Source organism: Mytilus galloprovincialis, chromosome 6 (assembly GCF_965363235.1).
Source record: "Mytilus galloprovincialis chromosome 6, xbMytGall1.hap1.1, whole genome shotgun sequence".
Classification (NCBI taxonomy): domain Eukaryota; kingdom Metazoa; phylum Mollusca; class Bivalvia; order Mytilida; family Mytilidae; genus Mytilus; species Mytilus galloprovincialis.
Genome location: NC_134843.1, coordinates 102,769,426 through 102,785,711, shown reverse-complemented (window position 1 = coordinate 102,785,711; position 16,286 = coordinate 102,769,426). Strand labels below are relative to the sequence as shown.

Sequence of the window (16,286 nt, the reverse complement as noted above, 5' to 3'; positions counted from 1 at the left end):
ACTGGATGTTTAAAAATCAATCTATCAACTAGCTTTCAGTAGTTTTGAGTACTCTCAGATCTACGTGTAATGACCACAATTATTCAAATTCCTTAGCAGGTAGGGATTTTACAGTAGAGGGGGATATAAAGAAATACGAATTTCTTGAATTTTGTTACGTTAGTATGAACAGAAAAGAACTTTTGCATTAGGCATCAACTATGTGTGTATGTGTTTGTGTGGCTAGGGTGAAGGTTTAAGTATCAAACGATTGGTGGTTGATGTCTTTCTAGCCAAAAGGATAGTGTTATTATATAGTAATATCAGTGTTTACGTGCACGTGCCTATTTTTTTTAATGAAGGATCGTCAATACGTACTATCAATTAAGTTAAACGTATATATCGATCATAACGGAATAGATTTGAAAATACCAAACAGGGTGTACTGCTTAATTAAAGGGATACGCGGATCTATGCTGGGCAGTACATATTGTAAATATTTTTTTTTAATATTTGATTTTCCAATTGTACTGCGTTATTTAATTCACCATTCAGATGTTATGGTAAATTATTCATAATTCTTCGAACTTTTCATCATGTATATTATAATTATCATGATTAAATAACCAGAAAATTTAATATTTTTGTGCATTAAATTTTGCAGCCAAAACGCTGAAATCTGTTTTCTGTCGGGGGGCTTTGCCCCCCCCTGAACCCCCTATATGGGCTCTGCCCTGGACCTGCTGGGGGCCTTGAGCCGCCCCAGACCCCCTGCCGATTTGTGCCTACAGTTGAATGAATACCTAGCTACGCCCCTGTAAATGTTATCCTATGTTATATTTACACTGGCTCATGTAAGGCAGATAAATATATTCTAATGTTATATTTACACTGGCTCATGTAAGGTAGATAAATGTATTCTAATGTTATATTAACACTGGCTCATGTAAGGCAGATAAATATATTCTAATGTTATATTTACACTGGCTCATGTAAGGCAGATAAATGTATTCCTATGTTATATTCACAATGGCTCATGTAAGGCTGATACATGTATTCCTATGTTATATTTACACTGGCTCATGTAAGACAGATACTTGCATTCCTATGTTATATTTACACTGGCTCATGTAAGGCAGATACATGTATTCATGTGTTATATTTACACTGGCTCATGTAAGGCGGATAAATGTATTCTAATGATTTACTTACACTGGCTCATGTAAGACAGTTAAATGTATTCAAATGATATATTTACCATGTTTACACTGGCTCATGAAAGGCAGATAAATGTACTCCTATTTTATATTTACACTGGCTCATGTAAGGTAGATAAAAGTATTCCTATGTTATATTTACACTGGATCATGAAAGGCAGATAAATGTATTCTAATGTTATATTTACACTGGCTCATGTAAGGTAGATAAATGTATTCCTATGTTATATTTACACTGGCTCATGTAAGGCAGATACATGTATTCCTATGTTATATTTACACTGGCTCATGTAAGGTAGATAAAAGTATTCCTATGTTATATTTACACTGGCTCATGTAAGGCAGATACATGTATTCCTATGTTATATTTACACTGGCTCATGTAAGGTAGATAAAAGTATTCCTATGTTATATTTACACTGGCTCATGTAAGGCAGATGAATGTATTCTAATGTTATATTTACACTGGCTCATGTAAGGCTGATAAATGTATTCCTATGTTATATTTACACTGGCTCATGTAAGGTAGATAAAAGTATTCCTATGTTATATTTACACTGGCTCATGTAAGGCAGATACATGTATTCCTATGTTATATTTACACTGGCTCATGTAAGGTAGATAAATGTATTCCTATGTTATATTTACACTGGCTCATGTAAGGCTGATACATGTATTCCTATGTTATATTTACTCTGGCTCATGTAAGGCTGATAAATGTATTCCAATGTTATATTTACACTGGCTCATGTAAGGCAGATAAATGTATTCCTATGTTTTATTTACACTGGCTCATGTAAGGCAGATACATGTATTCTAATGTTATATTTACACTGGCTCATGTAAGGCAGATAAATGTATTCCTATGTTATTTTTACACTGGCTCATGTAAGGCAGATAAATGTATTCCTGTTATATTTACACTGGATCATGAAAGGCTGATACATGTATTCCTATGTTATATTTACACAGGCTCATGTAAGGCAGATAAATGTTATCCTATGTTATATTTACACTGGCTCATGTAAGGCAGATACATGTATTCCTATGTTATATTTACACTGGCTCATGTAAGGCAGATAAATGTATTCCTATGTTATATTTACACTGGCTCATGTAAGGCAGATACATGTATTCCTGTGTTATATTTACACTGGCTCATGTAAGGCTGATACATGTATTCCTATGTTATATTTACACTGGCTCATGTAAGGTAGATAAAAGTATTCCTATGTTATATTTACACTGGCTCATGTAAGGCAGATAAATGTATTCTTGTTATATTTACCACAGGCTCATGTAAGGCAGATAAATGTTATCCTATGTTATATTTACACTGGCTCATGTAAGGCAGATAAATGTATTCCTATGTTTTATTTACACTGGCTCATGTAAGGCAGATACATGTATTCTAATGTTATATTTACACTGACTCATGTAAGGCAGATAAATGTTATCCTATGTTATATTTACACTGGCTCATGTAAGGTAGATAAAAGTATTTCAATGTTATATTTACACTGGATCATTAAAGGCAGATGAATGTATTGTAATGTTATATTTACACGGGCTCATGTATGGCAGATACATGTATTCCTGTGTTATATTTACACTGGCTCATGTAAGGCGGATAAATGTATTCTAATGTTTTATTTACACTGGCTCATGTAAGACAGTTAAATGTATTCAAATGATATATTTACCATGTTTACACTGGCTCATGTAAGGCAGATAAATGTACTCCTATGTTATATTTACACTGGCTCATGTAAGGCAGATACATGTATTCCTGTGTTATATTTACACTGGCTCATGAAAGGCTGATACATGTATTCCTATGTTATATTTACACTGGCTCATGTAAGGCTGATAAATGTATTCCCATGTTATATTTACACTGGCTCATGTAAGGCAGATACATGTATTCCTGTGTTATATTTACACTGGCTCATGTAAGGCGGATAAATGTATTCTAATGTTTTATTTACACTGGCTCATGTAAGACAGTTAAATGTATTCAAATGATATATTTACCATGTTTACACTGGCTCATGTAAGGCAGATAAATGTACTCCTATGTTATATTAACACTGGCTCATGTAAGGCAGATGAATGTATTCTAATGTTATATTTACACTGGCTCATGTAAGGCTGATAAATGTATTCCTATGTTATATTTACACTGGCTCATGTAAGGTAGATAAAAGTATTCCTATGTTATATTTACACTGGCTCATGTAAGGCAGATACATGTATTCCTATGTTATATTTACACTGGCTCATGTAAGGCTGATACATGTATTCCTATGTTATATTTACACTGGCTCATGTAAGGCTGATAAATGTATTCCTATGTTATATTTACACTGGCTCATGTAAGGCAGATACATGTATTCCTATGTTATATTTACACTGGCTCATGTAAGGCTGATAAATGTATTCCTATGTTATATTTACACTGGCTCATGTAAGGTAGATAAAAGTATTCCTATGTTATATTTACACTGGCTCATGTAAGGCAGATACATGTATTCCTATGTTATATTAACACTGGCTCATGTAAGGCAGATAAATATATTCCTATGTTATATTTACACTGGCTCATGTAAGGCAGATAAATGTATTCCTATGTTATATTTACACTGGCTCATGTAAGGCAGATAAATATATTCCTATGTTATATTTACACTGGCTCATGTAAGGCAGATAAATGTTATCCTATGTTATATTTACACTGGCTCATGTAAGGTAGATAAATGTATTCCTATGTTATATTTACACTGGCTCATGTAAGGCAGATAAATATATTCTAATGTTATATTTACACTGGCTCATGTAAGGCAGATAAATATATTCCTATGTTATATTTACACTGGCTCATGTAAGGCAGATAAATGTTATCCTATGCTATATTTACACTGGCTCATGTAAGGTAGATAAATGTATTCCTATGTTATATTTACACTGTCTCATGTAAGGCAGATAAATATATTCCTATGTTATATTTACACTGGCTCATGTAAGGCAGATAAATGTTATCCTATGTTATATTTACACTGGCTCATGTAAGGTAGATACATGTATTCCTATGTTATATTTACACTGGCTCATGTAAGGCAGATACATATATTCTTATGTTATATTTACCACAGGCTCATGTAAGGCAGATAAATGTATTCCTATGTTATATTTACACGGGCTCATGTAAGGCAGATAAATGTTATCCTATGTTATATTTACACTGGCTCATGTAAGGCAGATAAATGTATTCCTATGTTATATTTACACTGGCTCATGTAAGGCAGATAAATATATTCCTATGTTATATTTACACTGGCTCATGTAAGGCAGATTAATGTATTCCTATGTTATATATTTACACTGGATCATGAAAGGCAGATAAATGTATTCCTATGTTATATTTACACTGGCTCATGTAAGGCAGATACATGTATTCTAATGTTATATTTACACAGGCTCATGTAAGGCAGATAAATGTTATCCTATGTTATATTAACACTGGCTCATGTAAGGTAGATAAAAGTATTTCAATGTTATATTTACACTGGATCATGAAAGGCAGATGAATGTATTGTAATGTTATATTTACACGGGCTCATGTATGGCAGATAAATGTATTCCTATGTTATATTTACACGGGCTCATGTAAGGCAGATAAATGTTTATATTTACACTGGCTCATGTAAGGTAGATGAATGTTATCCTATGTTTTATTTACACTGACTCATGTAAGGCAGGTACATGTATTCCAATGCTTTACATCAACCAGTGTAAATATAACATTTGAATACATGAATACATGCCTTACACCAGTCAGTGTTAAAACATTGATTTTTGGTTCATATTCAATTACAATCATTGATTGTCAGTTGATGTCTATTTAACAAGCATTAATTGTCGATTGATGTCCATTTAGCAATCATTGATTGTCAGTTGATGTCCATTTTAGCAATCATTGATTGTTGGTTGATGTCCATTTAGCAATCATTGATGTCGATTAATGTCCATTTAGCAATCATTGATGTCGATTAATGTCCATTGTGTAATCATTGATTATTGGTTGATGTCACTTAAGCAATCATTGATTGTTGGTTGATGTCAGTTTAGCAATCATTGATTGTCGGTTTATGTTCAATCGCAATCATTGATTGTCGTTTTATGTTCAATCGCAATCATTGATTGTCAATTGATGATAATTTAGCAATCATTGATTATAGGTTGATGTCTATTTAGTAATCATTGTTTATAGGTTGATGTCTGTTTAGCAATCATTGATTGTTGATTACTGTCCTTTTAGCAATCATTGATCATTGGTTGATGTCTGTTTAGTAATTATCAATCTGAAAAATCTTGACTGATTCCAATAACTTGCTATAAGTAATGTTAATTTTTTCCCCCAATTTCAGTCACTAATATAAATAATATATGATTTTTTTTTCATTTCAGAGGCAATATACCAGGAAATGATTTAAATAAGGGAGAAGAACTCTGTAATTATTTACCACCTTTTCCTGTTCATGGCACTGGTTACCATAGATATGTTTTTGTGTTGTATAAACAAAACAGAAAAATAGATTTTAGTAAAGACAGAAGACCAGAGAATTGGTAAATTATGACATTTATTAGATCTAATGATACATTGTTCTGCTGTAGCTATGAGAATAAAAAGATATGTAGTTAGTGTTGCTGTCAGACAGTTTTCATATGACCTCAAACTTATTTCATGGATCGGTGAACAAGGTTTAGTTTTCATGGTCATTTCCATATCTCAGATACTATGAGCAATATGTCTACTATATTTGCGATGTTATACTTTTCTATTTAGTATTCACATAGTTCAATATAAAATAATGAGATGTGGTATGAATTCAAATTAGTGACTGATTTATAACCTCTCTTTAGTTTTTCTTAAATTTCTTATATGACATTGAGAAGTTATGAAATTTTATTCTTTGAAAACAGGACGGGTGTATCATGAGGTCAGGGTGCAGCTGTTTATTAGAACCATATTACAATACAGAACATTTATTACATGTACTGGCCGGACCAACAAGTTTAACCAAGATGACTGGGTTATGTAAAGATAAAATAATCAGGAGCTGACTTTTATTTCACTACCAATTCCAAACGGTGAAAAACTGAAAATACAAATATAAATACAATTTTACAATGTGTTCAATGATAATAAAAGTCCATTAAAAATATGGATAAACAGTTCGTAGATTTATAAAGCTGTTAATGTTCTTTATAATAATAAAAAGATGAATATTCTTGCACACTTCGGGTTCGGTCTGAATTAAATTGTGTAATCACAGATACGAACAGTTTGAACGGTTTAATGTTCATAGTTTCTGTATAACATAGGAAAATATATTAAAACAGTTCATCACTGATGTATAGACATAATTTGTAATGTTTAAAAGATAACTCACGCTGTGGTTAGCCACAAATTGTTCCTTTGGACGTGTCCGCTGAATGTTCCTTGCAGTTGTGCACATGGCCTGCTGAGCAGTTTTTGTCACTCAAAAGAGAGGGGAAAGTAACACGGGTTCCTACACTGTCCTCTATAAAACTCCTAAAACTGGAGAACATAAAGTGATGTACGCAATGAAACATAAACAATATTAAATGATGATCACATGAAGAACAAATGATGAATGAGTTCCAGAACATTATATATTATTTAGAAATATTATCCATAACATCAGACACCTTCTTTCTAATTTAAGCGCATCATTACGAGACAGAAGCTTCAGTACACTAGAGTTCTATCGAAGTTTACAGGATGACCTTACTCCAGCCAGTGTAAACATGTTCCAAAGTGATTGGGATGAGTCAGTTAGAGATACATTTTGGAATATTTTAGGTAGGTAAAATTTATGGGGATCTACTTGGGGGGAATTCAAAAGTGGTGGGATACAGCAGTTGGTTGTTGTAGTAGGTTTTCCTTTTGTTTCTGATACTCAGCAAAAGTAATGTTTAGATGTTCTGGTTGGATGTGGTTTGTCTCTCGGGCACAACAATGTCAAAAGGCTCTGTTATATTTAAAGCGGTTTGGTATAGCTCATTCCAAACTGTATCATCATTTCGCCTGAAACACAACATTTCTATAAAGGTTTTACATCCTTGACAGCCTTGAGAAGGTCATATTCAACACCTTCATTGACCTTGGAAAAAAGTTAATAATGAACTCTGTAGTTAATGCTCTGGGTTGATTCTATATACATGTATGGATATATTGTATATAATATGGTTTTCTAATTTGCAAGGTTTAAATTTTATTTTTTTCACTCCTTTGTATTTATTTTTTTAATTTTTTTAATTTTTTTTATTAAACACTGTGATGTGCATGCCATGGTGTGACAGCGGGTATAGAGCTGCGCCAGATATTTGGAAACTACAAGATTATTGTGTACAAAGAAATTTAACAGATTGCAGTGGGATTGAATGTGAATAAGTTCCATGATTTACAGCCTTCTGATTTTAAGACGTCATTGAAATATTACGAAACATCCACTTTGTCCATAAAAACTCATTATTTGATATAACCAACCATAATCATTTATACAAATTGCTTTAGAAATTTCAAATTTTGATATACCTGGAAACAATGTTTCTGGTCTATCATGTCCAGCTTACACTTCTGTTAATATAAACTGTAATCTTCCAACTGAATAATGATGAAACATTCTGCTAATATCATTGAATCTATAACACACAGTATTTTGTATTTATTTCAGACATGAAAGAACCAAGATTTGAATTTAAACATCCACCTCCGTACCATCCCCTACAGAAATGGTATCCACATCGCCAGCCATTTAACTTGTATGTACATTTAAGTTATATAGCTGTCAGAGCTATCTTGTTACTTTTATTGATAACCATAGTTCAATTTATAGATTCCAAGACTCTCTAACATACATTGTGTGCTTAACATTAAGGAAAACTCATATTCTTCAGATTGATATGATTTAGAAAAGTATTAAATCAATTATCTTTGGTGGCAAAGAAACTTTTTTTTACTCATAAGCTTCTTGTTTTATACATGTTGTGCCTATAAAAGATCTGCCAGCTAACCCCTACTTTTCTCTTTATAACTTAATTACATATAAATTTTAAAATCCTTATTATTAGTCCCCAATCAACAAGGTAGAAGGGGACTGTAGGTTTGGGCCCTTCTGTCAGTCTGTACATCCTTAGGTCCAGCAAATCAGTTTTCTAAACTTTTTTCTTCATACTTGAATACACCGATTTAATATATAATATATTATTTTATTTTGACAAGTTACAGATAAAGTACTAGTTACAATTTTTGTTCTGTGTGAAGATTTTGTACAGAGTTATGGTCCTTGGACTTGAAAATTCACTCAAATCAGTTTTCCACATATTTTTTTAATCATGCTTGCAGCTATTGATTTGATAATTGGTATAATAGTTTTATCATTACCAGTTACAGAGCAAGTTCTAAATTGGTTCTTTCTGATGATTTTGTTCAGAGTTATGGTCCTTTGACTTAGAAAATTCACTTAAATAATAAGTTTTCCACACTTAAATGACTTTTTTTCGTCATGCTTGAAGATTGACTTGATATTTGTTATATAGCTTATACCATGACAAGTTAAAGATTAAGTTAGCATTTTGTTCCAGTACAATTAATTTTTAACTTGTAGGGGACTCTGTCTTGCCATGCAATACTCTCATAATGCTGGTTTTTCATTGTTTTTGAAAGAAAAAAGGGGTCGGGGTTAAATGTATGAAAAATGTAGAGGTAATGGTTTCCTGTCAAATTTAATTAAGTATATTTCAAAAACATGAACATGCTTGTTTCATTTTTCTGTTTAAAAGTTTTGTTATTTATATACTATGAATTTTTTAACAGTCTTTATAAAAACCCTGTTATCAATAATAATTAATAATAATAATTTTATTTTGAAACAGATTAACAAACATCCTTAAAGTTTTATAACTTTTCAAGTAATCAAACTGAGTTATCATGAAACATCCACTGACTGAACTTACCAGAAGCAGTATACCATAGTATGTCCATTATTAACTGATCATAGAATAACAGCAAACCCTAGTGATTTTGTTGTTTCTTTTAATTACAGATACCTAGATAGGTACAGAGATATCACAGATTGTTGTTTCTTTTAATTACAGATACCTAGATAGGTACAGAGATATCACAGGTTGTTGTTTCTTTATTTACAGATACCTAGATAGGTACAGAGATATCACAGATTGTTGTTTCTTTATTTACAGATACATAGATAGGTACAGAGATATCACAGATTGTTGTTTCTTTATTTACAGATACCTAGATAGGTACAGAGATATCACAGATTGTTGTTTCTTTATTTACAGATACCCAGATAGGTACAGAGATATCACAGATTGTTGTTTCTTTTAATTACAGATACCTAGATAGGTACAGAGATATCACAGATTGTTGTTTCTTTATTTACAGATACCTAGATAGGTACAGAGATATCACAGATTGTTGTTTCTTTATTTACAGATACCTAGATAGCTACAGAGATATCACAGATTGTTGTTTCTTTATTTACAGATACCTAGATAGGTACAGAGATATCACAGATTGTTGTTTCTTTATTTACAGATACCTAGATAGGTACAGAGATATCACAGATTGTTGTTTCTTTTATTTACAGATACCTAGATAGGTACAGAGATATCACAGATTGTTGTTTCTTTTATTTACAGATACCTAGATAGGTACATAGATATCAAAGATTGTTGTTTCTTTATTTACAGATACCTAGATAGGTACAGATATATCACAGATTGTTGTTTCTTTATTTAGATACCTAGATAGGTACAGAGATATCACAGATTGTTGTTTCTTTTAATTACAGATACCTAGATAGGTACAGAGATATCACAGATTGTTGTTTCTTTATTTACAGATACCTAGATAGGTACAGAGATATGACAGATTGTTGTTTCTTTATTTACAGATACCTAGATAGGTACAGAGATATCAAAGATTGTTGTTTCTTTAATTACAGATACCTAGATAGGTACAGAGATATCAAAGATTGTTGTTTCTTTATTTACAGATACCTAGATAGGTACAGAGATATCACAGATTGTTGTTTCTTTTATTTACAGATACCTAGATAGGTACAGAGATATCAAAGATTGTTGTTTCTTTATTTACAGATACCTAGATAGGTACAGAGATATCACAGATTGTTGTTTCTTTTATTTACAGATACCTAGATAGGTACAGAGATATCACAGATTGTTGTTTCTTTAATTACAGATACCTAGATAGGTACAGAGATATCAAAGATTGTTGTTTCTTTAATTACAGATACCTAGATAGGTACAGAGATATCACAGATTGTTGTTTCTTTATTTACAGATACCTAGATAGGTACAGAGATATCAAAGATTGTTGTTTCTTTATTTACAGATACCTAGATAGGTACAGAGATATCACAGATTGTTATTTCTTTAATTACAGATACCTAGATAGGTACAGAGATATCAAAGATTGTTGTTTCTTTATTTACAGATACCTAGATAGGTACAGAGATATCAAAGATTGTTGTTTCTTTTATTTACAGATACCTAGATAGGTACAGAGATATCACAGATTGTTATTTCTTTAATTACAGATACCTAGATAGGTACAGAGATATCAAAGATTGTTGTTTCTTTAATTACAGATACCTAGATAGGTACAGAGATATCACAGATTGTTGTTTCTTTAATTACAGATACCTAGATAGGTACAGAGATATCACAGATTGTTGTTTCTTTAATTACAGATACCTAGATAGGTACAGAGATATCACAGATTGTTGTTTCTTTAATTACAGATACCTAGATAGGTACAGAGATATCACAGATTGTTGTTTCTTTAATTACAGATACCTAGATAGGTACAGAGATATCACAGATTGTTGTTTCTTTATTTACAGATACCTAGATAGGTACAGAGATATCACAGATTGTTGTTTCTTTTATTTACAGATACCTAGATAGGTACAGAGATATCACAGATTGTTGTTTCTTTTATTTACAGATACCTAGATAGGTACAGAGATATCACAGATTGTTATTTCTTTAATTACAGATACCTAGATAGGTACAGAGATATCACAGATTGTTGTTTCTTTAATTACAGATACCTAGATAGGTACAGAGATATCACAGATTGTTGTTTCTTTAATTACAGATACCTAGATAGGTACAGAGATATCACAGATTGTTGTTTCTTTAATTACAGATACCTAGATAGGTACAGAGATATCACAGATTGTTGTTTCTTTAATTACAGATACCTAGATAGGTACAGAGATATCACAGATTGTTGTTTCTTTAATTACAGATACCTAGATAGGTACAGAGATATCACAGATTGTTGTTTCTTTATTTACAGATACCTAGATAGGTACAGAGATATCACAGATTGTTGTTTCTTTTATTTACAGATACCTAGATAGGTACAGAGATATCACAGATTGTTGTTTCTTTTATTTACAGATACCTAGATAGGTACAGAGATATCACAGATTGTTGTTTCTTTTATTTACAGATACCTAGATAGGTACAGAGATATCACAGATTGTTGTTTCTTTAATTACAGATACCTAGATAGGTACAGAGATATCACAGATTGTTGTTTCTTTATTTACAGATACCTAGATAGGTACAGAGATATCAAAGATTGTTGTTTCTTTATTTACAGATACATAGATAGGTACAGAGATATCAAAGATCTAAATGAAGAAGTACTGAAAGACAGACTGAAGGATTTAAAGCCGTTTGAACCGCCACCTCAACAGAAATACCCTGTGTTAAATATGATCAAGTATAAACAAATATCTGGTGTACAGCCAACATGGAGAAGACCTAAACTAAGGCACAAATACCTCAAAGAAATGCATTGGAATGACTCTGAAGATAAAGTTATTTGACAATTGAAATTTAGCATTGGAAATTTATTAAAATAGATAAACAAAAACTGAAAGAAAATTTTATAATATTTTTGTGGGAGAAATATAAACATTACACACTGATTTGGGACCTAAAGAAAGAAAAGTTAAAAAGATGACAAAGAAATAACTCTGACATAATGATTACAGAAAAATGAGAAAAGTTAACAACAACAAAATTCTTAAGGGTTCCACTGAACCCAGTGTCTCGCCTACTTTTGCTGTAAATAGCAGATTCAACAAAAATGAGGAAAAAATCAATAAAAATATTCCTCTCGATACTATCTTTTGATTGTAAGAAGCTTCCAAGTTTGGTAAAATTCCTGGATAGTTTATGAATCTAATAAATGTTTAAAACTTTAACTGCAGACTGTATGTTATGTTAAATGGAAGAAAGTCAATTTATAAGTAAAATACAGAAAAAGTGTATTTTTTTTTTACAAAATTTTCTTCTGGATACTATCTTATGATAAGAAACAAGCTTCTGTCCAAGTTTGGTACAAATCCAGGATAGTTTTAATAAAAATGTAACCAAAGAGTGAATGTAATGTTTCATGGCAGAAAAACTAAGTCCATTTATAAGTAAAATACGGAAAAATGGGTCTTATTTTTACAAAATTTACCTCTTTTTTTTTAAATATTATCTTATGATCATAAACTTCTTTCCAAGTTGAGTACAAATCCAGGATAGCAAAAGAAAGTTATTAAAATTTAAAAACTTTAATCACAGAGTACTGGCAGAATACTAAATCCATTTATAAGTAAAATACGGAAAAAATGGAATTTTTTATTTTTACAAAATTAACTTCTGGATACTATCTTATGATCATAAACCAGCTTCTGTCCAAGTTTCGTAGAAATCCAGGCTAGTTTAAGAAAGTTATTAAAATTTCAAAACCTATAACCACAGAGTGAATATTTGGATCACTACGTCTCGCTTTTTCCCACTAAATTCGAAGGCTCGACAAAAATGCTACACAGATGAGATTGAGCTTTATAAACCATAATTTATCTTCAAAAGAACACACAAGTGACACCAAACAAGTTAAAATATAATGATAATTCCTACACAAGAGTGCACACACTGAAATGTCTCACCTTCAATATCAGATGGGGTCCATGTCTCCTCTCTATCACAGGTTCTCCAACAGTGACACCAAACAAGATAAAATCCAATGATAAATTCTACACAAGAGTGCACACACTGAAATGTCTCACCTTCAATATCAGATGGGGTCCATGTCTCCTCTCTATCACAGGTTCTCCAACAGTGACACCAAACAAGATAAAATCCAATGATAAGTCCTACACAAGAGTGCACACACTGAAATGTCTCACCTTCAATATCAGATGGGGTCCATGTCTCCTCTCTATCACAGGTTCTCCAACAGTGACACCAAACAATATAAAATCCAATGATAAGTCCTACACAAGAGTGCACACACTGAAATGTCTCACCTTCAATATCAGATGGGGTCCTTGTCTCCTCTCTATCACAGGTTCTCCAACAGTGACACCAAACAAGTTAAAATCCAATGATAAGTCCTACACAAGAGTGCACACACTGAAATGTCTCACCTTCAATATCAGATGGGGTCCATGTCTCCTCTCTATCACAGGTTCTCCAACAGTGACACCAAACAAGTTAAAATCTAATGATAATTCCTACACAAGAGTGCACACACTGAAATGTCTCACCTTCAATATCAGATGGGGTCCATGTCTCCTCTTTATCACAGGTTCTCCAACAGTGACACCAAACAAGTTAAAATCTAATGATAAGTCCTACACAAGAGTGCACACACACTGAAATGTCTCACCTTCAATATCAGATGGGGTCCATGTCTCCTCTCTATCACAGGTTCTCCAACAGTGACGCCAAACAAGTTAAAATCCAATGATAAGTCCTATACAAGAGTGCACACACACTGAAATGTCTCACCTTCAATATCAGATGGGGTCCATGTCTCCTCTCTATCACAGGTTCTCCAACAGGGACACCAAACAAGTTAAAATCCAATGATAAGTCCTACACAAGACTTCACATGCTGAAATGTCTCGCCTTCTTTACTTATCATTATTATTATGTTGATAGTCCTACACAAAAGTGCACACGCTGAAATGTCTCACCTTCTTTACTTATTATTAATATTATGTTGATAGTCATACACAAGAGTTCACGTGCTGAAATGTCTCACCTTCAATATCAGATGGGGTCCTTGTCTCCTCTCTATCACAGGTTCTCCAACAGTGACACCAAACAAGATAAAATCCAAGGATAAGTCCTACACAAGAGTGCACACACTGAAATGTCTCACCTTCAATATCAGATGGGGTCCATGTCTCCTCTCTATCACAGGTTCTCCAACAGTGACACCAAACAAGATAAAATCCAATGATAAGTCCTACACAAGAGTGCACACACTGAAATGTCTCACCTTCAATATCAGATGGAGTCCATGTCTCCTCTCTATCACAGGTTCTCCAACAGTGACACCAAACAAGTTAAAATCTAATGATAAGTCCTACAAAAGAGTGCACACACACTGAAATGTCTCACCTTCAATATCAGACGGGGTCCATGTCTCCTCTCTATTACAGGTTCTCCAACAGTGACACCAAACAAGTTAAAATCCAATGATAAGTCCTACACAAGACTTCACATGCTGAAATGTCTCGCCTTCTTTACTTATCATTATTATTATGTTGATAGTCCTACACAAGAGTGCACACGCTGAAATGTCTCACCTTCTTTACTTATTATTAATATTATGTTGATAGTCATACACAAGAGTTCACGTGCTGAAATGTCTCACCTTCAATATCAGATGGGGTCCTTGTCTCCTCTCTATCACAGGTTCTCCAACAGTGACACCAAACAAGATAAAATCCAATGATAAGTCCTACACAAGAGTGCACACACTGAAATGTCTCACCTTCAATATCAGATGGGGTCCATGTCTCCTCTCTATCACAGGTTCTCCAACAGTGACACCAAACAAGATAAAATCCAATGATAAGTCCTACACAAGAGTGCACACACTGAAATGTCTCACCTTTAATATCAGATGGGGTCCATGTCTCCTCTCTATCACAGGTTCTCCAACAATGACACCAAACAAGTTAAAATCTAATGATAAGTCCTACACAAGAGTGCACACACACTGAAATGTCTCACCTTCAATATCAGATGGGGTCCATGTCTCCTCTCTATCACAGGTTCTCCAACAGTGACGCCAAACAAGATAAAATCCAATGATAAGTCCTACACAAGAGTGCACACACACACTGAAATGTCTCACCTTCAATAGCAGATGGGGTCCATGTCTCCTCTCTATCACAGGTTCTCCAACAGTGACACCAAACAAGTTAAAATCCAATGATAAGTCCTACACAAGACTTCACATGCTGAAATGTCTCGCCTTCTTTACTTATCATTATTATTATGTTGATAGGCCTACACAAGAGTGCACACGCTGAAATGTCTCACCTTCTTTACTTATTATTAATATTATGTTGATAGTCATACACAAGAGTTCACGTGCTGAAATGTCTCACCTTCAATATCAGATGGGGTCCTTGTCTCCTCTCTATCACAGGTTCTCCAACAGTGAAACCAAACAAGATAAAATCCAATGATAAGTCCTACACAAGAGTGCACACACACTGAAATGTCTCACCTTCAATATCAGATGGGGTCCATGTCTCCTCTCTATCACAGGTTCTCCAACAGTGACACCAAACAAGATAAAATCCAATGATAAGTCCTACACAAGAGTGCACACACTGAAATGTCTCACCTTCAATATCAGATGGGGTCCATGTCTCCTCTCTATCACAGGTTCTCCAACAATGACACCAAACAAGATAAAATCCAATGATAAGTCCTACACAAGAGTGCACACACTAAAATGTCTCACCTTCAATATCAGATGGGGTCCATGTCTCCTCTCTATCACAGGTTCTCCAACAGTGACACCAAACAAGTTAAAATCCAATGATAAGTCCTACACAAGAGTGCACACACACTGAAATGTCTCACCTTGAATATCAGATGGGGTCCATGTCTCCTCTCTATCACAGGTTCTCCAACAGTGAC

The 16,286-nt window shown here is 33.2% G+C and overlaps 1 protein-coding gene across 2 annotated transcripts in view; it reads left to right on the top strand.

Moving 5' to 3' along the window:
• The window catches only part of LOC143080996 (large ribosomal subunit protein mL38-like), a 36,056-nt gene extending 23,590 nt beyond the window's left edge, over positions 1 to 12,466 (top strand). For both annotated transcript variants that reach the window (XM_076257228.1, XM_076257229.1), the window contains exons 5-8: positions 5,664 to 5,822; positions 6,947 to 7,083; positions 7,958 to 8,045; positions 11,941 to 12,466. In XM_076257228.1, the coding sequence (XP_076113343.1) occupies positions 5,664 to 5,822; positions 6,947 to 7,083; positions 7,958 to 8,045; positions 11,941 to 12,169 (613 nt within the window). In that variant the 3' untranslated portion in view covers positions 12,170 to 12,466. The remainder of the gene's footprint in view (positions 1 to 5,663; positions 5,823 to 6,946; positions 7,084 to 7,957; positions 8,046 to 11,940) is intronic.
• Positions 12,467 to 16,286: the final 3,820 nt, after the last annotated feature.